We start from the raw sequence: 25361 nt of genomic DNA, 5'->3' as shown, positions 1-25361 counted from the left end.
TTAAGACAAATCTCTCAGCTGAGAATAGGAAAAACTAAAATCACATACCTGGAAGGCAGTGGATGTAACCACTTAGAACTATCTACCTCAGAGCTCCAAGAGTTTTTTTCTACCTATGGGCTGACCGCAGCTCTGAGAATGGGGTGCTAGGAGGCAAGCAGATTTAGAGCTTGTCCTGTACACAAACGCTGACAGTCGTTCTCATCCCCACGGGCAACTGGAAGTGGAGGCAGGTATGTTTTGGGTTGTCAGAATGACTAGGGGTCCCTACTGGCATTTAGCAGACGGGGCCAGGGATGCTAGGTGGCCAGCAGTGCATGCACAGCCAATCACTGTATTGCCTGAAACGCCCAGCGTTCCTCCACTAAGGAACAGTGGTCAAGCATCCTGATACTTACTGGCTGCCAATCGAGTCCTCATGTGGAGCTTGGCCTAAGAGCTCAGGGAAGCAGAGGGAAGAAGTTTGGAAAAAAACAACTTTCTTGCCACCTACTCTATGGGACAGCAACCCAATGTTAAGTAGCAGAGGAGGTGTCCTAGAACTGTGACTTTCATGTGAGTCATGTGCCATTGGTGGGTGATGAAATCCAGTTAGCGTGTCACTAGGCAGTCTTTAAAAATGGGCTAGAATAAAAGAAAATTGGAAATATCAGTGTGCCCCAGTAGTAAGGATAAGTATTGTTTAGTATAGTGTGTGTGTGTGTGTACACCAACGAAAGATGTAAAATGTATTTTTTATTGTGGGTCTCTGTAAAAAGTGTTTGGTAGCCCCTTATGTAAAGGACCTATTCTTGTTCATGACCCTTTAAGCTCGTCACCCCAACAAGGAAGCCCAAAGAAAATGTTCTGGAATTAGATAGTCGTGATGGTTACACAACCTTGTGAATATACTAAACATCGCTAAATTATACACTTTAAAAGCATGGATTTTATAGTATGTGAATAATGTTTCAATTCAAAAAACAAAAGAAAACCCCCATATTCCTTAACAGTCACTGTCTGTCCTGGATACCCGGCTGTCCAAGCATCGTTTGTTGAGAAGACTGTTCTGTCCCTATTGAATTGTCTTGGTGGCTTCATCACGTCTTACGAGCAGATAAGTCCAGCTTGGGAGAACAAATATTTAAAAAGCCAAATGCACTTGCAAGCTGGATTTCCATAATTTGTTTAACATTGTTTCTTCGTCTCTTCCTGGGGAAAATGTGGAAAATTAATCTTCCCGACTCTGTGTGTTTCAGGTTGTATGTGAAGGGAGGAGGTGAAGAGCGCCAGAGTAAAAAGTAGTAATTTCATCAAATTTTTTTTCCAGGATGTAATCTCACACAGAACGAAGCTGAATAAGAAAAAAGGTGGAGAGATACAAATACTGAATAACACTGACAACCAGGGAATCAAAAGTTTGAGTAAGGAGAGGAGAAAAACACTAGAAACCTATCAGCAGCTATTTTATCTTTTACAGGTGAGGACAGTTTCTTTTCCCCTGAGTTTTGGATCAATACTGTGGTCCGTGCTTGTGGTTTACGTGGGTCTTCTCCCTGGCTACCGCACTGGTGGCTCACATGTTCTGAGCACCTGCCAGGTACCAGGTGCTATTCTAGATGCTTTATATGCATGATCTCATTTAATGCCTACCACAACCCTGGGAACCATCAGAAAACAATTATCATTGTTATCCCGTATGACATATGAGGAAACGGAGACTCAGCCACTAGATGGTAGAGCAAAGATGTTGGGACCAGGCAGTGTGACTTCAGAGCCCATGTCTTTGCGACTACGTTTTACTATGGTCCTCTGCAGAAACAGTATAAATCTAATAACATAAGCCGACGCTGTCAGCCGTGAAAAGACTAACTAGGTGAAAAAGAGATCTTTGCCAGATCCAGCCTGCCCTTCTTTTGAGGAAAGAGTCGGAGAGTTTGGATTAGGGAAGTAGCGTATCTTTCTTTATTTCATTGTTTTCGTGGCATCACTATGACTTAAATGAGCAGTAATTTTCCGTTGCTTCCAGAGTGCGGGTGAGAACTAATCGGTTGACCTGGTTACATCTGGACTCTGTGGTTTTGTTTGACTGTTGATCTGCCCCATCTGCCCTACCAGCACGTCCCATTAGTCCCAAAGGAAACTGAGTAAGCTGTAGCGATAGATCTAAATAAAGCCTTTCCTTCAGCAGGAAGACATTCCCAAGGGGGTGGATCCACAGTTCTTCCCTGAGAGTCAGGGGTCCCTCCCTTGGGGGGGCTGCTGCTGCTGTGGGGGGTGGTTCCGTCAAGGCCTGGCGGTGCCTGAATCTTTGCTTGAAGGCGCCACTGACCTTAGGTGTATAGCGAGCACGTTACCCAAACCATGAACGAAGTGCGGCTAGCCCCGTTGAGAGAAGAGACGTTAATTTTGGCCGAGTTGAGGGTTCTGTACTTGGAATAATAGATTGGCGATCAGGTGTAGAGCCACTGATGACCACGATGTGGCAGCATAGAAAGAAAAATGGTAAAACTTAGACTTGTTCTCGGAATCCACTGCTTAAGCACCAGCAACCTTTTCAGAAAGAAAGAGGGCTCAGAGTGGGCATCTGCTAAATTAGATTAGTCGTCATCCACCAGTCGGAAATTTATCATTAGGCATTTGTCGTTTTTGACCTCCGTGAACTTCCAAGTGTATGAAGCTTCTTTAGGATTTAGTTTTCTAATGTTAGGTTTTGATAGACTTTGTTGTCATAAGGAAAGTGAAGATTTAGTCATTGGCCTAAGACTTGTGTTGTTTACCCTGTTATATGTAAGTGGAGGCTCCTTAATGGAAAGGAGAAAAGGCACAGGAGCATGACTAGAACAATTCCACCAAGTTTTATTCCCCAAATAATCCAAAACTGACAGCCCCGGGATGCGACCATTCAGGGAAGGTCTCTGGAAATCACATGTTTTTCCCCACTTTTTCTTCTCTCTCCTTCGGAGACAGTGGCCCAAGATCAAGAAGGAAACTGTAGAAAAGCAAGTGGTCTGGGCTCCTTTGGCCTTGGGATCAAGCCTCGGCCAGAATCCTTACCACAGCAGCAGGTCAGCTGGTACAGGTTTTGCTGGGGATTTGTCTCCTCATTCTGAGCCTAAATTTACAGTTTTAGGTCATTTGAGAGGAATGGGGAGCTGGCTTCTTTAGTGGTAGAGTGAGTTTCCTTTCTCATGATCCCATGTGCTTAGTGTGGCAAAAGAATCACTATGGAGGGAAAAAGAAAATGTTGTCTTGAGCTGCCTATTCATAACACTTCAGCCAATCTTTATGAGCTTGAACGGAAATGTAAGTGTAAAGTAAACCAGAATTTGGATTTTCTTAAAAACTCTAAAGCCAAGTTGCTGGAGTGTTAGATGAACACTAGTTTCCACATATGGAAAATTTTGTTTTCTCATCAGCAGGAAGATGAAGGGTAGGGGTATTACATTTCTGTACAATCTAAATACTGCTTTTTTCTCTTCTAACCTCCGCCTGGTTGGTAGCTACTGGAGAAAAGCCATATTACCATGAAGACTGGTGCTACGTCTATGGACTCCATCCTCAGCTGAGCCCTCAGGGCTCCATGTCAATTTTTTTAAAAATTCTCGTCAATCTTTTGTCTTTTTGTTCTTGTGAGTTTCTTCTGGTGTTTTCCATCAACTGTCCTGACTTTTACCTCTCTCTTCAGCCTCCCTACCTCACTCCAACCTTCTCACTCCTTGTAAAACATCACGGCCATCCCACTGTCTCCACATGTAAAATATCCTTTTCTTTTTCTTTCTAGTCTCAGAATATGGGAAGTGTTTCTTCCTGTTCATGCATCAGTCCTTCTGGGACAGCCTGTTTAGCTGGGCCCTTGGTCCATTCTTGCCAGTCTCTTGAGATACCAGATTCTATTGGCCACCCGCCTCTCTTCCGTGCCTCTACAATATAAATGTGGCTCAAAATGGTTAACAGTGTGAAGTGTACAAGATACAACTATATTTCATTAAATACATTATTTAGTATATAAAATTAAATCCTATCGTAACTTTCTAATATAACTTCCTATAGTATAAGATTCATATTAGCTCATACCTTTTAAAGTCTTGTTACATGCCGGATACTTTTCTGTATGCTTTATACATATCATGTCACTGAAGAGCAGGGGGTGGAGTATTCCTCTTTGCTTTAATAATATATTAACATATAGTTTTATGGGGGCGTTTTCTTCTCTCTTTCCTTTTAGACCAATCCCTTATACCTGGCTAAGCTGATTTTCCAGATGCCACAGAACAAGTCAACTAAATTTATGGACACTGTTATTTTCACACTATACAATTATGCTTCCAATCAACGAGAAGAGTATCTACTCCTAAAGCTTTTTAAAACTGCTCTGGAGGAAGAAATAAAGTATGTATATAAACATATATGTAAAAAATACCGATGAATAGGTTATTTTGTTAGTGGTGGATTTCTCTGATTTACTAAAATAATTTTAAAATTATTCTTATATGTAATTTATACATATTAAAATATATCAAATTTCTTGAGAAATTTCTACATCATTATAGATATATTCAGGTGCAACTTTCTCCCACCAGTGGTACCTTTTCTAGTGCTAAACTAACTTCTGATTTTGCAGGCATACAACAACAGAAAATTAAAAGCTTTTTGAAAGTCAGTGGGAAAATTTAATTAAAATTCTGTGAGTCATAAAGCCATAAACAGATGAGGATAATGATCTCTGCTAAATAGTCCTGCCTTCTTACTGGAACTTGAGCTGCTTTTTGCTAATTTATTTTCTGACTCAGTTACTGTAAAAAATGTGTAGATAGCTATAATGAATGGGCAAAAAAAATAATACATGAGAAATGCCCTTAGCCAACTAGATGGACCTTAACTGCCTTCCTGACTTCTTGATCCCTTAAGCTATGCTAGTTCCTATGGGTCTCCAGAGCGTAGTAGCCAGGCACCTCTGCTCCCCAGATGCCTATAAGCCAGTGTGAGAAATAGGCTTCATGAGATATAGTGATGCTGGACAGTAGAGTAAGGTAAGTATTAAATGAATGATCTACACAGTGTAACAGATCAGAGGGATGGGAAGAAAAGTTCCAGTTAGGTCATTCGATAAAGATTTTAGAGAAGAGGAGGTAGTTGACCCAAAACCTTGAAGAATGTCTACTGTTTGTATAAGAAAAAAATGCAAGAGGGAAATGAGGTGCAATTGTGACAGAAGCAGCATGAGCCACGGTGCAGGAAGGAAGGGAGGTTGGTCCAGCCGAAAGGTGATTTCATCAGACAGCCCTGGGAGATGGAGCTGGAGGGAGAGCCTGGACCAGATTGCAGGAGACACGGAATGGAGGCCCAGGTGCTGAGGCACTGTTTACTTCTTGGGAAGCTGTGAGCTTTTCGAGCAGGGTGTTGACATGACCACACTGGATTTTTGCAATATTGATCTGCTGCCAGGTATGAACAAGATGAATTGGAGCTCCACAAGTCAGAGAAATGGGGCAGTCAGAAGGAAGAAGATATAGTGTGTGAGTCTGAGCTGTTGGTATAGAACAGGTCCATGAAAATGTCCAGCAGAAAATTGAAAAGTCAAGATCTACTCCCAAGAAGGGGGTGTGGCTTAGACACCGAGACCAGAGAATAGGTTCCAAAGAGATGGCAGTTGAAGTTGTGCATGTGAGTGACGTCTGAGGTTAGATCACATAGAAGGACGTGAAAGGAACAGAAATAAAATACGCGAAGGGGAGCCAGCAAAGGAAGCAAAAGGAATGACTGGGTAAGATAAGGACCCAGATGCGCACTATCAGACCCTAAAGGGAAAGGAAGTGGAAAAGGGAGAGAGGTTGCACAGAGGTGACGGGGGGCGGGGGGCGCGCTGGTTGAGGGGGGGTAGGGTCATAGGAGTTGGCAATCAGCAGTCAAGAGTGCTCTTAGCCATGTGATGTAGCTGGAAGTTACATGGCAATAAATTTGAATGGGATTTGAAGAAGTGGGGATAGTTCATTCAGTCAAGAAGGTTACTTTTGAAATCTGTTAACCAGAGGGGGGCAATACTTACACAATGTCACCCGGTATTATTATTAGTCTTGGTCCATTTTCAGTTCGTTCCTGTCTTCTAGAATAAAATTAAAGCTGAAAACTTATTTCTAGATTCTTAAATTTCTCAAATAAACATACATCCTACAAATGATTGCTTCCTTTTAAATCACACCATCTTTGATCTTCACAGAGAAAAATATAACTCCACGAAGCCCTTGCCTGCCAGAGAGAATATACACTGCTTACAATTCTATCCGTAGAGGCAAACCATTTTGTTTTGGTTTGGGCTTTTTTCAGATCAAAGGTGGACCAGGTACAGGACATAGTTACTGGGAACCCCACAGTCATCAAGATGGTCGTCAGCTTCAACAGAGGTGCCCGTGGACAGAACACCCTGCGCCAGCTCCTGGCTCCAGTGGTGAAAGGGATCATCGATGACAGGTCCCTGATCATCAACACGAGCCCCGTAGAGGTGTACAAGGCTTGGGTGAACCAACTAGAAACACAGACTGGAGAAGCCAGGTAACAAAGCCAGGAAGACGCTAGTTTTCAGCCATGTTTTATTATCATTTTTGCATGTTTATTTATATATACTCTTAAACTCTGTTAAGAAAACGAAGTTTACCATACAAAGTCAGTTTTCAACCCAAGATACTCCCTCCCTTTAACATATCCATGCAGGTCACATCCTTGGACTCTTGCTCATCTTGATGTTACGGTATTTTCAAGTTTCGGGACCAGTTGATCCCCAAAGCCACAACTTCTACACTTCTCTCCCTTTGTTATTCTTTGTGTGTTTCTAAACCTAAACATAGAAACAGCACACACTTTCTCGTCACCTGATAATGAATACTTTTTTACAGTTACCAAGCGAGTAACTTCAACGTATACGCATTAACGAGCCAGGTAGGGTTGGCTTATTCTATGTGGTGTTGTGTAGATTTTGGCAATACCAGATTTTTTTCTTTTCCTTCAAAAGGATGCCTTGTGAAATAGTTAAGATATGCACAGAGAATTACATGGATGGTTGTTTCAGCACTGTTTGTAATAGCAAAAACCTGGGCAAAGTCAAATATTTAGCCTTGGGGAATTTGTTAAATAAATGTTTGTATAACATGTAATAGAGTAGTAACTATTTGGAATGGTGGTATAGAAATATATTTACTGGCATGCGAAAAATGTTCATGATAAAGTTTTCAGTTGCAGTTAGGCACGATAACCCATTTTCTGGGGGAAAAAAAAGTATGCGTGTCTATATCCACATACAGGTAGGACCTGTCTGGGATGTGTACATCCATGGGTGTGTGAGACCCATATACACACATGCATAGAGAAGGACCTAGAAAGTTAGGTACTAGAATATGAAAAGTGGTCATCTCTGGGTTGGTATTGTTTTCTTGTTTTCTCATATAGAATTTTTTCTTTAATGAACATACTGCTTTTTTATAATTTAAAAAAAGAAGAGAAATTTAGCTGCGTCTACATTCCTTGGATCTGCCTCTAATTTTGCCAGGAGAGCCTGCAGTCCCCCAGTTCCTCTGATGGCAGAGAGTACTGTCTGGGCACATGGGGCCTCCCCTCACTTAGCAAACGTTGTGTCATTGGAGTCAGTGGGCAAAGTCCAGTTCACGGTACGAAGCTTGACCGTAGAGCCAACTTGGCAAGGGTACAAATGCTTGCGGCTGAGCTCCCTGTTAATGGCAAGCCCTTGTTGCATTTTCAGCAAGCTGCCTTACGATGTGACCACCGAACAAGCCCTAACGTACCCAGAAGTGCAAAGCAAACTGGAAGTCTCCATCGAGAACCTGCGCAGGGTCACTGACAAAGTCCTGAGCTCCATCGTTTCTTCCCTTGAGCTACTGCCGTAAGTTGTTCACGCAGCAGCTTCAGTGTTCTCCGCTGAAAGTTCCTGGAATACTACATAGAATAAACCCTGGCAGTGAAGACAGGAGTTCCTCCTCATATGGCATTTACTATTTTTAAAATTTGCCTACATTTGCATTTTAAAGTCGTAACTGTTCCCTAAAGAGGAAACAGTACAGAACAGTACCCAGTGCCTATCGTCAGTGCAAGTCCTGTGATTCTGTCACCATCTCATTTTATGTTTAATTTTTAGGAAAACTGCTCAGCCTTAGTTGACTGGAACAATTGCTGTGTTTCTTTCTCTCTCAGCCTTTTTCCATGATTTTCTTTTGTCATCTGTTTTACATGTAGTTATGGATTGAGGTATATAGCCAAAGTACTGAAGAATTCCATCCATGAGAAATTTCCCGATGCAACAGAAGATGAGCTGTTAAAGGTAGATTTTCAAGGGTAATCTCACCGTAGCTGCCCTTGGGGGTGTGAGCCAAAATTACCAATGTACCATTTTGTAAGATTTTTCCCCGTGTAGCACTGTAATATACTGCAGGTCTTCTGTTTCTAATGACTATCAAGATTATTGATTATGCTGAGGTTAATTTGGAGGTCTTTCACATTATTGAGATTCTTTATATTAAAGCCTTTTGGGGGCAGTAAGCATATTGTCCACCAAAAATTATTTTGTCAACTATATTAATAATGTGTGATTATATTAGTGGGAAATATAAATGACTACCTCCATGAAACAAATCTAAAATTCTTGAGTTTTCTTTCTTAAAAATAGTCTTTCCTTCTGCATCGCTCCAGATTGTCGGAAACCTCCTGTACTATCGGTACATGAACCCAGCCATCGTCGCTCCTGACGGCTTTGACATCATCGACATGACAGCCGGAGGTCAGATCAATTCCGACCAAAGGAGAAACTTGGGCTCGGTGGCCAAGGTTCTTCAGCATGCAGCCTCCAACAAGCTGTTTGAAGGAGAAAATGAGCATCTCTCGTCTATGAACAATTATTTATCAGAGACGTATCAGAAGTTCAGGTGAGAGGGGTCATTGCTTTTGGAGAAACTTGCAAGATGGTGGGCAAGAGCAATGTGTGTTCTGTGCTCAGAGCTGGAGTTTGGGGGTGGGGGCGGACAGGAACCTCATTTGGCCGCATGCATTTCTTCTAGTTGGCACTGTGGGATGAGAGAAGGGAGGGCCAAGCAGGCTAGGTCACGTCTGTCTGCTGTTTCTCATCCCACCCCCGTCCCCAGTGCCCCTGATACAGAGTTGTACCCGTATGTACGGTCTCTGCTGTTGACAAAATGAGATCTTTGTTCTCCCTGGTATGCTGCAAGCTTATCATACTTAGAATTAAAAAATCAAAATAGCTGATTTCCACTTTGTTGAACTTAAGAAGAAGGTTTTTATTTTTGTTTTTTTTAAGAACTTGTGCAATCGGGAAGAAATTGCCTTATCTGCATCAAACAATAGTAGGAAACGGAGTATTTGGTCTTGAAAGGTTGGGACGACCCAGCTGTTATATTTGCGAGGATTGTGTGTGAAATGTTCTGTTCTATTCTCGAACCTCTTCTCAATGATACCTGTAAGACTTATGTTTATTGACCTCGGACGCGCTTCTGAATTATGTCGCTAATCAGTCCACAGGGACATGACAGGAGGGAGTCCACGAGGAAGAGTCCCTCACCCTGAAGCTCCCTCAGGGGCACGTTCATCTCCGCTTTCCTTGTTTCTCTTGTCTGCCTTTCAGGCAGAAGGTCATAGAAGTATGACATAAATGTGGCCTCTTTCACTCCTCGCTTGGAAAGTGGTCGTTTCCCATTCCTCAGTTTCCCTCTGGATTAATGACTTACTACTGACAGAGTTAATTCATGATCCTTAATCTCTATTTCGAATTTGTGGCCTCTCGTGAGAAAACTCCCCCAAATCCTCTTACTGCAGAAAGTTTTGGGGCCGGCTCCGTGGCCGAGTGGTTAAGTTCGCGCGCTCCGCTGTGGCGGCCCAGGGTTCGGATCCTGGGCGCAGACATGGCACTGCTCGTCAGGCTACGTTGAGGCGGCGTCCCACATCCCACAACTAGCAGGACCTGCAACTAAGATATACAACTGTGTACCGGGGGGTGGTTTGAGGAGATAAAGTGAGGAAAAAAAAAAAACATTGGCATCAGATGTTAGCCCAGGTGCCAATCCTTAAAAAAAAACGAAAGTTTTGATTTTTCAAGCTGCTAATTTTAGTTCTCCTCACTGACCAAAACAGCAATATCTGTTTCCGGTAAACCCATATCTGCTATTAGAGTTTCCTTTTCTCTTAGATTATTTCTATCAACCATCTATGGTTCCAGTGCTTCTTCATAAAGAAACAAAACCAAAAACCTCTCCTCGCCTCCTCTTAAATCTCTTTTCCTCTTCCACTCATGCTTATGCTTTGTGTTCCTTAGCAACTCATGAAAAAAGATAGCCAAAAAAGTGCAGGAAGACCAATAGTCACATGGGAACATGCTCCTCCCCGACCCCAACACGGCTGCCTGCCATTTCCCCTCGCCCAGCCTTGGGTTGGCAAGGTTAGAGGTCATTTCTGCTGGACAAGCCTTGGGTACCCTTAGGAGATAAACCAAGGATGGTTTCCGGTGTATGAAACGTTTACGACTTTATAGAATGAAACACCCCTTCTACCTGAGCAAGGGACCACTCCTAAAGCTGGCCATAGCACGCCTGGCTTTTCTTGATCTCTTGGTCTAAATTTGCTGTCACTTAAATAGCAGACTTGTTAGAGTCTGAGACTGCAGGGATGGGGCACTGTGTGTATTCGTGTGTCTGGCCTTAACAGTCTTTCCATCAGGCAGCAACTGCTGTTTGCATCAACTAAGAGTAGGGTAGGCTTAACTCTGCTGACTATTGTCAGATTGGTAACAGACGCTCTGACAGCTCGTTAGAGACCCAGGAGCGTGTGCCATTTGACGAACTGCTCTTCTGATTGTTTTCTCCGGAAAGACTTGAGTCTGACATCCAGGATTATCAGTCTTGACACTTTTGTTTAAATTTCAGGGGCCATTTTTAAAATAATAGCATTTTTTTAAACAACCTGCCCATCATTTGATTATACTGGGTCACTGACAGGGCCTGTGGCCTTCACTGCTTTCTCCATTCCTGTCTGAGGAGCTGGGTCCGACGTCTGGAAACGTGGTCTCGGCTTCCACAGTCAGGAGCCGGCCTGGAAGAGGCTGTAGTAAGCCCCCCAAGGTTTATGGTGGAGAACAAAGCTTTACCGTCACTCAGGATGCCCTCACTATTTTGATATTTGATTCTGTCTTAAGACCTTTTTTTCCCTTTAATAGGAAATATTTCAAAGAAGCATGTAATGTCCTTGAGCCGGAAGAAAAGTTTAATATGGATAAATACACAGATGTGGTGACAGTGAGCAAGCCAGTCATTTATATCTCAATTGAAGAAATCATCAGCACGCATTCAGTAAGTGGGGTTGGGGGCGGTCTTAGCAGGGACCAGGGTTCAGACGGCTGTTATCTTGAAAACGCTTAGTCTCCGTGGGGCTTACTGTAAACATGCGCTGTACCTTATATTCTTAATCCTAAGAGACCTTCGATTATTTATACCCTGACTCTTACACATTAATAAAACTCCTCCCAAACCAGCAAAGTTTACTTCTTACACGATCCATTTACAAGTCGGCTTGAGAATGTGCAGTGTAAGCCCTGAGCAGGACAGGCCCTGGTGTTTTCCTCACCCACCAAGGCCGCACTGCCTGGACCCCCACACGCCGTCTCTCCCCCTTTCAGGAATCCTCTCAACTTTGCCAGGAATGTTCTCTCTATTCTGATGTTGGACGTAGAGAAATAGGGAATAAATGGGGGAATAAACACCCCCACCCAACAACAGCCGCCTGCAAAGAATCACTTCTATTGTTCTGGAAACCCCTATTTCTTAGAAGCAGGCCATTTCACAGTCTGTGCTGTGTCGTAACGGCACCATCTGGGTCTCATGCAAACACCACCGCCATCGGCCACAAGTTAAGTGCCTGTTGGGGGCAGGGCAGTTTGCTGGGCCTTAGATGGCTTTTCAGTCATTTAAAGTCAAAAAAGAACCTAAGCATTGAGAGTTTGTTTGATTAGAGGAGGAAATGGAACTTATTTCCTGAAAAATCTAGGTTCTTAAAAGGTAACCATTTCAAGAATAGTTTTGGACCTTGCTACTCCAAGCCAAGTCCTGGGGACGAGTTAGAAAAGCACCCCAAACCTGCCAAATCGGCGCTTGCATTCTAACAAGATCCCAGGTGATTCAGATGCACACTGAAGGTCAAGAACCCTGGGGAAGGAGACACCCAACTGCGGATTATACACGCAACGAGGAGGAAAGTATAACACATACACACCTCTCAAAGGTCCTGCCCCTGCTTCCCACCAAACCGGATTTACTAACAATTGGCAAAACTGACTATTCAAAATTTCAGTCTTTATCGTTAAGCTCTTCTAAGATACTAAAGCTTGAATATGGGTTTGGAACAAAGACTGGGTCTACTTTGGATTTCCCTCTTTCAGGGCTGGCACAGGGAACCGCCTCGACATTTACAACAAGCTCTCCATAGTGTTTTAAATGACCCTAAACAAAGGCAGGGCTGAACGACCAGCTGAAGAGGTGAACTGGTTGATTAAATGAAGAGGCTATCCTTTTTTCTCTGTATAGGAACACCCAAAATCACAAAACATGTCCAGCAATGCACCGTTTGCAAAATTAATTTTCTAATGAGCAAGTAGACTCCTTCATATTTGAGCAGCAGCCCATGTGTCTGTTTTTGTAGTAGACATCCATCTCAAAAAAATGTCCACACATTGGCTGCACGTTTGCGGACGGCAGTGTCCCCACGCGGAAAAAGTGGTGGGGAGTTCTCTTTTAGAATGAGAGATTCTTTCCCATGGATAGCAGAGAGGAAATGTTCCTGTGTTAATTCAGACTGTTAGTCTTCAAGGAGAAATAGTCTGTTCCTTTTGTTAACAAAAATTGAAAACAGAATCCTGTCCTGGGAAACATAGCTTGTAACCGATTTGGAATTTCTTCGTGTGTTGGATTGGAAGCAGATGGAATAATGTGGGAGTAATGTAATTGCAGAGAGACTGTCTGCAATTTTACCGTCTGTCTCGATGAGGAGGTGTCCATGTGCAGACGCAGGCACAGCAGCAGAACCACTTGCCAAGCCTGTGGCCAGGTGCTTGTTTCTTGTTCTCTAGGGACCATGTAGAACATCAAAATAAGCTCTTTAAGGAGATATTTTCAGGAAATTTTTATATTCTGTAGCTATCAGAATAAAGGGTAGAAGTGGCTGCCGGGATCATCCCTTTGCAGGGTATAGTTGCTTCCTTGAAGCTGTGCATCTGAGCCCTCTTCTCCTTTTCTTAAAAACCCGGTGAGCGAGTGTCAGGGAATGTCAAGGAAAATGCAGCATTAAACAGATACTCTCCTTCTCTAATCTTAAAGATTATAAGAGAATGGAAAAGGCAATAGTCAAGGCAGTGTGGTACTGGCATAAAGATAGACATACTGGTCGATGGGTTAGAACTGACAATCTAGAAGTAAACCTTCAAATTTGTGTCAATTTGTTTTTGACAAGAGGCTAAAACAGTTAAATGGAAAAAGGATAGTCTTTTCAACAAATGGTGCTAGGACAACTGGAAATCCACATGCCAAGAATGAAGCTGGACCCCTTCCTTCTACACAAAAATGAACTCAAAATGCATCAGAGAGGAGAAGTGATGTCAGCATCACGGCAGAGCGAGCTGTTCCCTTTACTCTCTCCCCACTAAATTCAACCAAACAGATGTTCATTAACCAACAGAGGATTCCCCACAAAGCACAATAGGACTTCTGAGAGATCCACATGGCCATACATATGAAAGTGAGGCTCCTGGATCCCCAGGAAGCAGGAGAAGGAGGTGAGTGGATCCCCCCCCCCTTGCCAGCAGCAGCGATCTAGGTTGCGAGTCTCCACGCAGCTGATGCACGACTGTAAGAAGAGGCAGGGGAGCAGGCAGGCCGGCGTGTGAACACTTTTGCTTTCAGAGTTGCAGCCTGGCCCATGGGAATGCTCCACACCCAGTGGCACCGCTCAGCCACCACGTGAGCGCCCCCACCAAGTGCAGCAGCACAGGTGAACCTCCCATGAGTGCAGAATAGGCCCAAGTGCATGAAAGAAAGCGCCCCTCCCCTTCCACCTAGTGCACCAGCTTGGCTGGTCCCTGGCCAAGGCAGTGGATCTGGACAAGAGCACCTGTGGCCAGCAGGCAAATGCAGACAAGCGCTATCAATGCAACTTCCAGCAGACGCAGTGGGTTCAGAAAACACAGCTCCTACCTCACCCCTCCCCCCAACAGAGGTGGGAGGTGGCACCTGCGACATGATACCACCACTATATGCTGGCAAAGGCTCACTTTGTGAAACAGCAAGAAGAACTACATTAACACTTCAGAGCAGAAGGAGAATGACGAGTCTCCAGAAACCAGACTGGAATTCACAGAAATGTACAATCTCAATGACAGAGAATGCAAAATAGTTGTCATAAAGAAACTCAATAAGTTACAAGAAAACTCAGAAAGACAGTGAACTCAGGAACAAAATTAATGAGCAGAAGGAATTCTTCATAAAAGAGATTGAAACTCTAAAAAAAAAAAAAGCCAAACAAATTCTGGAGGTGAAGAATACAATAAATAAGATAAAAACAAACCTTAAAAAAACAGAGCTGACATTGTGGAAGACAGAAGTAGTAATTTAGAGAAGAGAAATATAGAAATGCTTCAGGTGGAGGAGGAGAGAGAACTAAGACTATAAAAAAATGAAGAAATTCTTCAAGAAATATCCAACTCAATTAGGAAATGCAACATAAGGCTTATAGATATTCCAGAGGGAGAAGAGAGAAAGAAAAGAGCAAAGAGCTTGTTCAAAGAAATAATACTGGAGAACCCTCCAAACCTGGAGAAAGGACTGGACTTACAAATATATGAAACCGATAGAACTCATAATGACACAAATGCAAAAAGACCTTCTCCAAGGCATATAATAGTAAAACTGGCAAAAGTCAATGGCAGAGAAAAAATATTCAAGGCAGCAAGGCAGAAGAGAATAATCTACAAAGGAACCCCTATCAGGCTTTCAGTGGATTTCTCAGCAGAAACCTTACAGGCTAGGAGAGATTGGAATGATATATTCAAAATACTGAAAGACAAAAATTTTCAGCCAAGAATACTCTATCCAGCAAAACTACCCTTCAGATACGATGGAGAAATAAAAGCTGTCCCAGATAAACAAGAGCTGAGGGAGTTCATCACCACCAGACCTCCCTTACAAGAAATGATCAAGGATTCCCTCGTACCTGAAACAAAAAGGCAAAGGTTTACAAAGCCTTGAACAAAGAAATAAATAGACAAACAAAATCAGAAAATTGCAACTCTCTATAAAGACAGGTTAGCAAACAATTATAACATAAAAGATAAAGGGAAGGAAAACATCAAAAAAATAACTATAAACAGTTCATTTTAATCACAAACTGACAAGACAAAACAGAATAATTTGTGACAACAATAACTTAGAAGGGGAAGAGGAAAGGATGGAACCTGCTTAGTTAATGGAGATAAAAGGCTGTGAGAAAATTTACTGTCTCATCTACAAGATCTTTTATACAAACCTCATGGTAACCATTAAACAAAAAACCAGAGCAGAGGCAGAAATCATAAATAAAGAGAAAACCATCACAGAAAACCACCAAACTGAAATGGCAGTCAGAAATACAAGGGAAGAGAAAAAAGGGAAATATAGAACAACCAGAAAACAAGAGATAAAATGTCAATATTAAGCCCTCATATATCAATAATCACCCTAAATGTAAATGGGTTAAGTTCTTCAATCAAATGACACAAAGTGGCTGGATGGATTAAAAAACAAGACCCACAATATGCTGCCTCAGGGAAACACATCTCAGCTCTAAAGACAGACTCAGAGTGAAGGGATGGAAGACAACACTCCAAGCAAATGGCAAACAAAAGAAAACAGGTATTGTCATACCTACATCAGACAAACTGGACTTCAAGATAAAAAAGGCAGTGAGAGACAAAGAGGGGCACTATATAATGATAAAAGGGACATTCTACTGAGAGGATGTAAGACTTATGAATATATATGCACCTAACACAGGAGCACCAAAGTATATAAAGCAACTATTAACAGACCTAAAGAGACAAATTAGCAGCAACACAATAATAATAGGGGACTTCAACACCCCACCTACATAAATGGATAGATCATCCAGACAGAAAGTCAACAAGAAAATAGTGGAATTGAATGGAAAACTAGACCCGATGGACTTAATAGATATATATAGAACGTTCCATCCAAAAACAGCAGAATACATATTCTTCTCAAGTGCACATAGAACATTCCCAAAGATAGACTATATGTTGGGAAACAAGGCAAGCCTCAATATATTTAAGAAGATTGAAATCATATCGTGCATCTTTTCCAACCACAATGCTATGAAACTAGAAATCAGCAACAAGAAAAAAGCTAGGAAAGTGCCAAATATGTGGAGACTAAACAACATACTACTGAACAACTGTTGGATCAATGAAGAAATCAAAGGAGAAATAAAAAAATACCCGGAGACAAATGAAAATGAGAATACATCATACCAACTCTTATGGGATGCAGAAAAAGTGCTTCTGAGAGGGAAATTCATAGCAATACAGGCCCTCCTCCACAAACAAGAAAAATCTCAAATAAGAAATCTTAAACTAAACCTAACAGAACTAGAAAAAGAAGACAAACAAAGCCCAAAGTCAGCAGAGGAGGAAAATAATAAAATTAGAGCAGAAATAAATGAAATAGAGACAAAAAAAAAAAAAAAAGAACACAATAGAAGGGATTGATGAAACCAAAGAGCTGATTCTTTGAGAAGATAAACAAAAATTGACAAACATTTAGCCAGACTCACTAAGGAAAAAAGAGAGAAAGCTCAAATAAATACAATTAGAAATGAAAGAGGAGAAATTACAATGGATACCACAGAAATAGGAAGGGTTATAAAAGAATGCTATGAACAACTATATGCCAACAAATTGGATAACCTAGAAGAACTGGATAAATTCTTAGACTCATACAACCTCCCAAAAATGAATCAAGAAGAAATAGAGAATCTGAATAGACCAATCACAAAGAGATTGAAACAGTAAGCGAAAACCTCCCAGAAAACAAAAGTCAGGACCAAATGCCTTCTCTGGAGAATTCTATCAAACATTCAAAGAAGATTTAATACCTATCCTTCTCAAATTCTTACAAAAAATTGAAGAAGATGGAACACTTCCTAACTCATTCTATGAGGCCAACATTATCCTGATACCAAAACCAGACAAGGACAATGCAAAAAAGGAAAAATACGGGCCAACATCACTGATGAACATAGACACAAAAATCCTCAACAAAATATTGGCAAACTAAATACAGTAATACTTTAAAAGGATCATACACCATGATCAAGTGGGATTTATGCAAGGGGCACAGGGATAGTTCAACATCTGCAAATCAATCAATGTGATATACCACGTTAACAAAATAAGGAATAAAAAATACCGTGATCATCTCAGTAGATGGAGAGAAAGCATTTCACAAGATCCAACATTTATGATAAGAACTCTCAATAAAAGGGGTATAGAAGAAAAATACCTCAACATAATAAAGGCCACATATGACAAACACACAGCCAACATCATACTCAACATTGAAAAACTGAAAGCCATCCCTCTGAGAACAGGAAGATGACAATGGTGCCCACTCTTTCCCCTCCTATTCAACATAGTACTGGAGGTTTTGGTCAGAGCGATTAGGTAAGAAAAGGAAATAAAAGGTATCCAAATTGGAAAGGAAGAAGTGAAACCCTCACTGTTTGCAGGTGACATGATCCTATATATAGAAAACCCTAAAGAATCCACCAGGAAACTATTGGAAATAATCAACAACTACAGAAAAGTTGCAGGGCACAAAATCAACTTACAGAAATCAGTTGCATTTCTATACACTAATAACAAACTACCAGAAAGAGAACTCAAGAATACAATCCCATTTGTAATCACAACAAAAAGAATAAAATATCTAAGAATAAATTTAACCAAGGAGGTGAAAGACCTATACAATGAAAACTATAAGACATTATTGAAAGAAATCAATGATGCCATAAAGAATATAAAGATATTCCATGCACATGGATTGGAAGAATAAACATACTTAGATTGTCCATATTACCTAAAGCAATCTACAGGTTCAGTGCAATCCCTACCAGAATCCCAATGACATTCTTCACAGAAATAGAACAAAGAATCCTAAAGTTCATATGGGGCAACAAAAGACCCCAAATTGCTAAAGCAATCCTGAGAAAAAAGAACAAAGCTGGAGGCATCGCAATCCCTGATTTCAAAATGTACTACAAAGCTGTAGTAATCAAAACAGCATGGTACTGATACAAAAACAGACACACAGATCAATGGAACAGAATTGAAAGCCCAGAAATAAAGCCACACATCTACGGACAGCTAATCTTCACCAAAGGAGCCAAGAACATACAATGGAGAAAGGAAAGTCTCTTCAATAAATGATATTGGCAAACTGGACAGCCACATGCAAAAAAATGAAAGTAGACCATTATCTTACACCATACACAAAAATTAACTCAAAATGGATTAAAGGCTTGAACGTAAGATGTGAAACTATAAAACTCCTAGACAAAAATATAGGCAGAACACTCTTTGACATCAGTCTTAGAAGCAGCTTTTTGAGTACCAAGTCTACTCTGGCAAGGGAAAGAAGAGAAAAAATAAACAAATGGGACATCAGACTAAAAAGCTTCTGCAAGGCAAAGGAAACCAGGAACAAAATGAAAAGACAACCCACCAACTGGGAGAAAATATTTGCAAATCATATTTCTGACAATATATCTTTCTCCAAAATATATAAAGAACTCATATAAATCAACAACAACAAAACAAACAACCTGATCAAAAAATGGGCAGAGGATCTGAACAGACATTTTTCCAAAGAAGATATACAGATGGCCATTAGGCACATGAAAAGATGTTCAACATTGATAATCATTAGGAAAATGCAAGTCAAAACTACACTTAGATATCACCTGTTAGAATGTTAGAAATACACTTAGATATAGCCTGTTAGAATGGCTATAATTACCAAGACCAGAAATAACAAATGTTGGGGAGGATGTGGAGAAAAGAGAACCCTCATACACTGCTGGTGGGAATGCAAACTGGTTCAGCCACTATGGAAAACAGTATGGAGATTTTTCAAAAAATTGAAAATAGAAATATCACATGACCCAGCAATCCCACTACTGGGTATTTATCCAAAGAACTTGAAATCAACAATTCAAAGAGAGTTATGAACCCCTATGATCGTTGCAACATTATTCATAATAGCCAAGATGTGGAAGCAACTCAAGTGCTCATCAGCTGATGAGTGGATAAAGAAGATGTGATATGTATATACAGTGGAATACTACTCAGCCATAAAAAAGACAAAATCATCCCATTTGCAACAATATGAATGGACCTTTAGGGTATTATGTTAACTGAAACAAGCCAGACAGAGAAAGATAAACACCACGTGATTTCATTCATATGTGGAAGATGAACACATAGATGAAGAGAACAGATTAGTGGTTACCAGAGGGGAAGGGGGTTGGGGGTGGGCAAAGGGGGTAAAGGTACACATATATATGGTGATGGGTGACAGGTAAAAATTAGACTATTGGTGGTGAGCACAGTGCAGTCTATACAGAAACTAATAAATAATAATGTACACCTGAAAGTGTGCAATGTTATAAACCATTATGACCTCAATAAAATAATTTTTTTAAAAACTGAATCAGAGCCCTAAATGTAAGAGTTAAAACTGTAAAACTCTTAGAAGAAAACATAGGAGTAAATCTTTGCGACTTTGGATTAGGCAGTGATTTCTTAGATATGACAGTAAATGCACAAGCAACAAAAGAAAAAAGTTAGTTAGACCTCATCCAAATTAAAAACTTGCTCTGTACAGTGCCATCAAGAAATTGAAAAGACACCCAAGAGAAGGAGATAAAATAATTGCAAATAATATATCTAAAGGACTTATATTCAGAATCTATAAAGAAAACCTACAACTCAATGATAAAAAGGTAAACAATTTTAAAAATGGACAATTATGCATGAAAGGACACAGTCCATAGAGTGAAAAGGCAAGCTAAAGAATGGGAGAAAATATTTGCAAATCATATATCTGATAAGGGGTTAATATCCAGAATATATAAAGAACTCCTACAACTCCACAACAAAAAACAACCTAATTGAAAAATGAGCTAAAGACTTGAATAGACATTTATCCAGAAAAGATATACAAATGGCCAAGAATCACATGAAAAGATGCTCAGCATCACTAATGATTAGGGAAATCCAAACCAAAACCATAGTGAGATACCACCTCACACCCGTTAGGATGGCTTCTATCAAAACAAAACAAAACAGAAACTAACAAGTGTTGGCAAGGATGTGCAGAAATTGGAACCCTTATACACTATTGGGAATGTACAATGGTGCAGCTGCTAAGGAAAACAGTATGGCAATTCCTCAAAAAATTAAACATAGAATTACCACATGATCCAGCAATTCCATTTCTGGGTATCTACTCAAAAGAATCAAAGCAGGAGGCCAACCCTGTGGCATAGTGGTTGAGTTTCGCGCGCTCCACTTGAGCAGCCTTGGTTCACAGGTTCAGATCCTGGACACAGACCTACACCACTCATCAGCCACACTGTGGCATTGACCCACATGTAATGTGTAGGAAGACTGCCACAGATAATCACTCGGGGCTAATCTTCCTCAAGCAAAAAAAAAGAGGAAGATTGGCAACAAATATTAGCTCAGGGCTAATCTTCCTCATCAAAAAAAAAAGAAAAAGAAAATTGAAAGCAGAGTTGAAGAGATATTTGTACAATGGTGTTCATAGCAGCATTATTCACAATAGCCAAAAGGTGGAAGCAACCCGAATGTCCATCAGTGGATAAACAAAATGTGGTACATACCTACAATGGAATATTATTCAGCCTTAAAAAGGAAGTTCAGATACATGCTACACCATGGGTGAACCTTGAGGACATTATCTGTGTGAAATAAACCAGTCACAAAAAGACAAATACTATGTGATTCCACTTACATGAGGTAGCTAGAGCAGTCAAATTCAGAGAGACAGAAAGTAGTATGGTGGTGGCAAAGGGGAATGAGGAGTTATCTTTAATGGGTATAGAGCATCTGTTTTGCAAAATGAAGAGTTCTGGAGATTGGCTGCACAGCAATGTGAATATACTTAACGCTACTAAACTATACAGTTAAAAATGGTTAAGATGGTAAATTTTATGTTACACGTATTTTACTACATTTGAAAATAAAAACATAAAAAAAATTTTTAAATGAGTAAATAATCTGAATAGGTATTTCTCCAAGGAAGATATACAAGTGGCCAATAAGTACATGAGAAAATGCTCAGCATCACTAGTCATCAGGGATTGAAATCAAAACCACAATGAGATAGCACCTCATACCCACTAGGATGGCTAGAATCAAGAAGTCAGATAGTAACAAATGTTGGCAAGGATGTGTAATAATTGAAACTCTCACATATTGCTAGTAGAAATGTAAAATTGTATAGCCACTTTGGAAATCAGTTGACAACTTCTAAGTATTAAATATAGAGTTAATGATGCAACAATTCCACTCCTAGGTATGTACTTAATAAAAATGAAAACATATGGCCACACAAAAATTTGTACATAAATGTTCATAGCAACATTGTTCGTAATAGCCAGAAAGTGGAGACAAATGCACATCAACAGATGAATGAATAAAGTGTGATATATCCACACAGTAATAAAGAGGAGTGAAGCACTGATATGTGCCGCAACATGAACGAACCTTGAAAATATCATGCTAAGTGAAAGAAGCCAGGCACAAAAGGCCACACATTGTATGATTCCATTCGCGTGAAGTGTCCAAAACAGCTAAATCTATACAGACAGAAAGTAGATCCGTGGTTTCCAGGGGCTAGGAGGCAGGGGTAATGGGGAGTGGCTGCTGATGGGTGCAGAGTTTCTTTTAGGGTGATGAAAATGTCCTGAAATTAGATAGTGGTGATGGTTGCACAGTTTTTTGAATATACTAAAAACCATTGCATCGTACATTTTAAATGAGTGGATTTCATGATACGTGAATTCTATCTCAATATAATTGTTGTGAAAAGAAGAGATTGAAAGAGGAGGGGACAGCCCTGTGGCCAAGTGGTTAAGTTCACACACTCCGCTTCGGGGGCCCAGGGTTTCTCCAGTTCAGATCCTGGGCACCGACATGGCACTGCTTGTCAGGCCACGTTGAGGCGGCATCCCACATACCACAACTAGAAGGACCCACTACTAAAATATACAACTATGTACTGGGGGGATATGGGGAGAAAAAAGCAGGAAAAAAAAAAAAGATTGGCAACAGTTGTTAGCTCAGATGCCAATCTTTAAAAAGAGAAAACAATCCCTTTAAAAAAAAAAAAAGAAAGTGGAAAAGACTAATTTTATCATTGTGATTCAGAGTTTTGTAAAATAGTTACTCAAAACAACCAAAATTATATTTCCTATCCCTAAGAGTGCCAGTCCCAGACTTTGGAAACATTGTTTTAATTAATTTTAAACGCAAACAGAAACAGATGTGTTGTCCTTCCTGGTTTTCCCCTCCAGTGCTGCTGCTCCTCAGGAGTTAAGAATGTTTCCTCTGTGACTGGACAAACGTCCCAGCCGTGTTACCAGCCTTTGATCCTTTTTTGGGATCGTGAAGGGGGAACCAGCTGGTGCATCTAGGTCTCAGGCCAAGGAACCACATGGGCATTTCTGCCATCCCTGCCCGCAGAAGGTCTTCAATGCCAGACAGATTAAAATAGCTAATAGCGATGATTTCTTTTTAATAGGCATAATAATTGATTACTGCATAGTTTTTCTCTGAAGAGATATGGAAATGCCCTCCCAGTTTGCTACCGGTGTTAGCCGAGAGACGTGTGCCTCTTTCAGACTCTCCTCCCAGCTTTGACTTTTTCTACAAAGGTCAGGGGAGGGGAGCACAGGGATTGGGCGGCAGAGGCTGCCGCTCCGCAGATCTCACCAGTTCACACTGAAAGAGGGTTTCTGAACACCTTTCCCAAAGCTACAATTTCTTGAGGTAGAGTAGGCACTTCCCTCTAAGACAGAATTAAAACTGGGCCTCTCTGTGGCCTCTGATCAACGTCAGGCTTATATTTAAGATTCAAATGACAGCGAAGAAAGTTGTCCTGAAATCCTAGAAGGGGAGCTCTGTAACTATGGCAGCAGCTGAGAATTTTCTTTTGTCTTTGTGTGTGTGCTGCTTTCTACGTGCAGCTCCTCTTGGAACACCAGGATGCGATTGCGCCTGAAAAACAGGACTTACTGAATGAACTGTTGGAATTGCTGGGAGAGGTGCCCAGTGTGGAATCTTTTCTTGGTAAGAGCTGTTCCTTCTATCAGTCCTCTGGGTTTTGTTTACTGGTTTGGTTCGTGGTTGGGTTTTCCTATCCTACATCAAAATTTTTCTGGAATTTAATACTAAGCTTAATTAAATCATAATGACTTCCTACATTAGGGGTGCTATAATTCATAGTGTCCTAGATCGTGAAACAATTTGATATTCTTTTAGGTAAGCTCCAGATACACCAAAAAGGATTTGGCAACCTGCATCATAAGGAAAGAAAACAGCTACATTTATCAGAAATTCCCTGCTGTGTTCTCTAAGGATGTCTTTTATTAAGAGTTCTCTCTTCTAGTAATTTTTCATGTTTTGAATATCTGAGTCCCATGTTGCTTTGGTGTTTGAATCAAAGATTTAAAAAGCCACTTTAAGTGTATTGGAATGTGGTTTTTTATGAAGACCATGATCTGTCCAACTGCTGAGCCTTCCTTTCCCACAGAACCTGTACTTATGTTGTGGATGCCACCATCACAAGCAGTGAATTGGAAGAATAACATTGGTTCTTTTTCTACAGGGGAAGGAACCGTTGACCCCAATGACCCTAACAAGGCAAATACACTAAGTCAACTCTCAAAGACTGAGATTTCTCTTTACTTGACAAGCAAGTACAGCTTAGAGGACGGTGAAGGCATAGATGGCCAAAGCCTCATGATAAGGTAAGTTTGGGGCTTAAAGGGCACATGTCTCCAATCATGCGTCCTAAACCCTGCTAATTCAAATAAGGCTAAGTCCCAAAATAATTCGTTTTAAAATATCTGAGTATCCAAATACATTATGTTATCCATCAAACATCTAACCAAACAAAGCATAATAGACACTTTATAACTTACGAGGGAACTAAATCCTATAATAGTTTATAAGGCCTGTCTTGTTTTTTAGTTTGCCATGTAGTAATCTGATTCTTTTCCTTTAAGAAATGAAGTGATTAACTCAACCTGTGAAAGTCCTTAGGCAACTGAGGGAAATACCAGTTTCAGAGTGGTCAAAAGATTAGTGAGGAAATACCTTGAACCAGATTTAATTTCTGGCATAAAATGTTGATGTAAAAGCTACACACAAGTTAAGACATAATGATATCTTCTGGTTTCTTGGCCCTCTTTCCTATTAAACTAAGCCTGGCTATGTTTACGAGCCCTGACTTTATTTATACTTTACTTCCTGCTCCCAAAGACTTCAAATGAGGCATTCACACTTTTAATCAATACTGTATTTTTTCTATCAAGTCCTCATGGATATTCCACACCAGTCCTTTACACACAGAATAAAAAAGAATGAGATCCATGACACAACACCATAAATCAAAACACTGTGAACCAAAAACACGTGCTCATCAAACGAAACAGTTTTTAAGAACTTGTATAAACCAAAGGGTGTGTATTAGAACAGTTGTATGTTGGAGTGCAGTCGAGATAGAAGTGGGAAATGGGGACAAAAGGGAATAAATACGTGTTTAAATAATACTTCACACATTACTTCCAAGCTCCACGTCCTGAGTTCTGAGGTGGTTTTCCTTTGTGGCAAGAGCTTTCCCTTCTCCCACTGACATCTTTCAAACAGCACTCATTTCCACTTTTTTTCCAGATATTCATTCACCCATGAAAATGGCTAAAAAAGGCTTTCTCAGTGTGCTCTGTTGCCATATGTGCTGTTTCTATTAGGCTTGTTTATTTTGTTCTCAGATCAAAGGCTCCGTTCACTCACACATCACGTATTTGAGTGCCCACTCTGTGTCCACAGCACTGGGCTTGAGACTGGGGATACAGTGGTGAGCAGGCCACGAGTGGTCCCTGCCTCCCAGGAGGCGGAAGTCTGATGGGGGAGAGCCCAGCCCAGCTGCAGGATGGAGGCCAAGAGCCGGACTCATCCACAACCTTGG

The 25361-nt window shown here is 40.8% G+C and overlaps 1 protein-coding gene across 5 annotated transcripts in view; it reads left to right on the top strand.

Moving 5' to 3' along the window:
* The window catches only part of IQGAP2 (IQ motif containing GTPase activating protein 2), a 267942-nt gene that overhangs the window by 216500 nt on the left and 26081 nt on the right, over positions 1-25361 (top strand). For all 5 annotated transcript variants that reach the window (XM_070571602.1, XM_070571603.1, XM_070571604.1 and 2 more), the window contains 9 exons: positions 1310-1459; positions 4208-4371; positions 6307-6531; positions 7733-7873; positions 8224-8308; positions 8677-8909; positions 11207-11339; positions 23359-23461; positions 24000-24141. In XM_070571602.1, the coding sequence (XP_070427703.1) occupies positions 1310-1459; positions 4208-4371; positions 6307-6531; positions 7733-7873; positions 8224-8308; positions 8677-8909; positions 11207-11339; positions 23359-23461; positions 24000-24141 (1376 nt within the window). The remainder of the gene's footprint in view (positions 1-1309; positions 1460-4207; positions 4372-6306; positions 6532-7732; positions 7874-8223; positions 8309-8676; positions 8910-11206; positions 11340-23358; positions 23462-23999; positions 24142-25361) is intronic.

The sequence above is a fragment of the Equus przewalskii genome, chromosome 13, assembly GCF_037783145.1.
Source record: "Equus przewalskii isolate Varuska chromosome 13, EquPr2, whole genome shotgun sequence".
Classification (NCBI taxonomy): Eukaryota; Metazoa; Chordata; class Mammalia; order Perissodactyla; family Equidae; genus Equus; species Equus przewalskii.
Note: the sequence above shows the minus strand (reverse complement) of the source record. Positions and strands in the feature narration are given on the sequence as shown.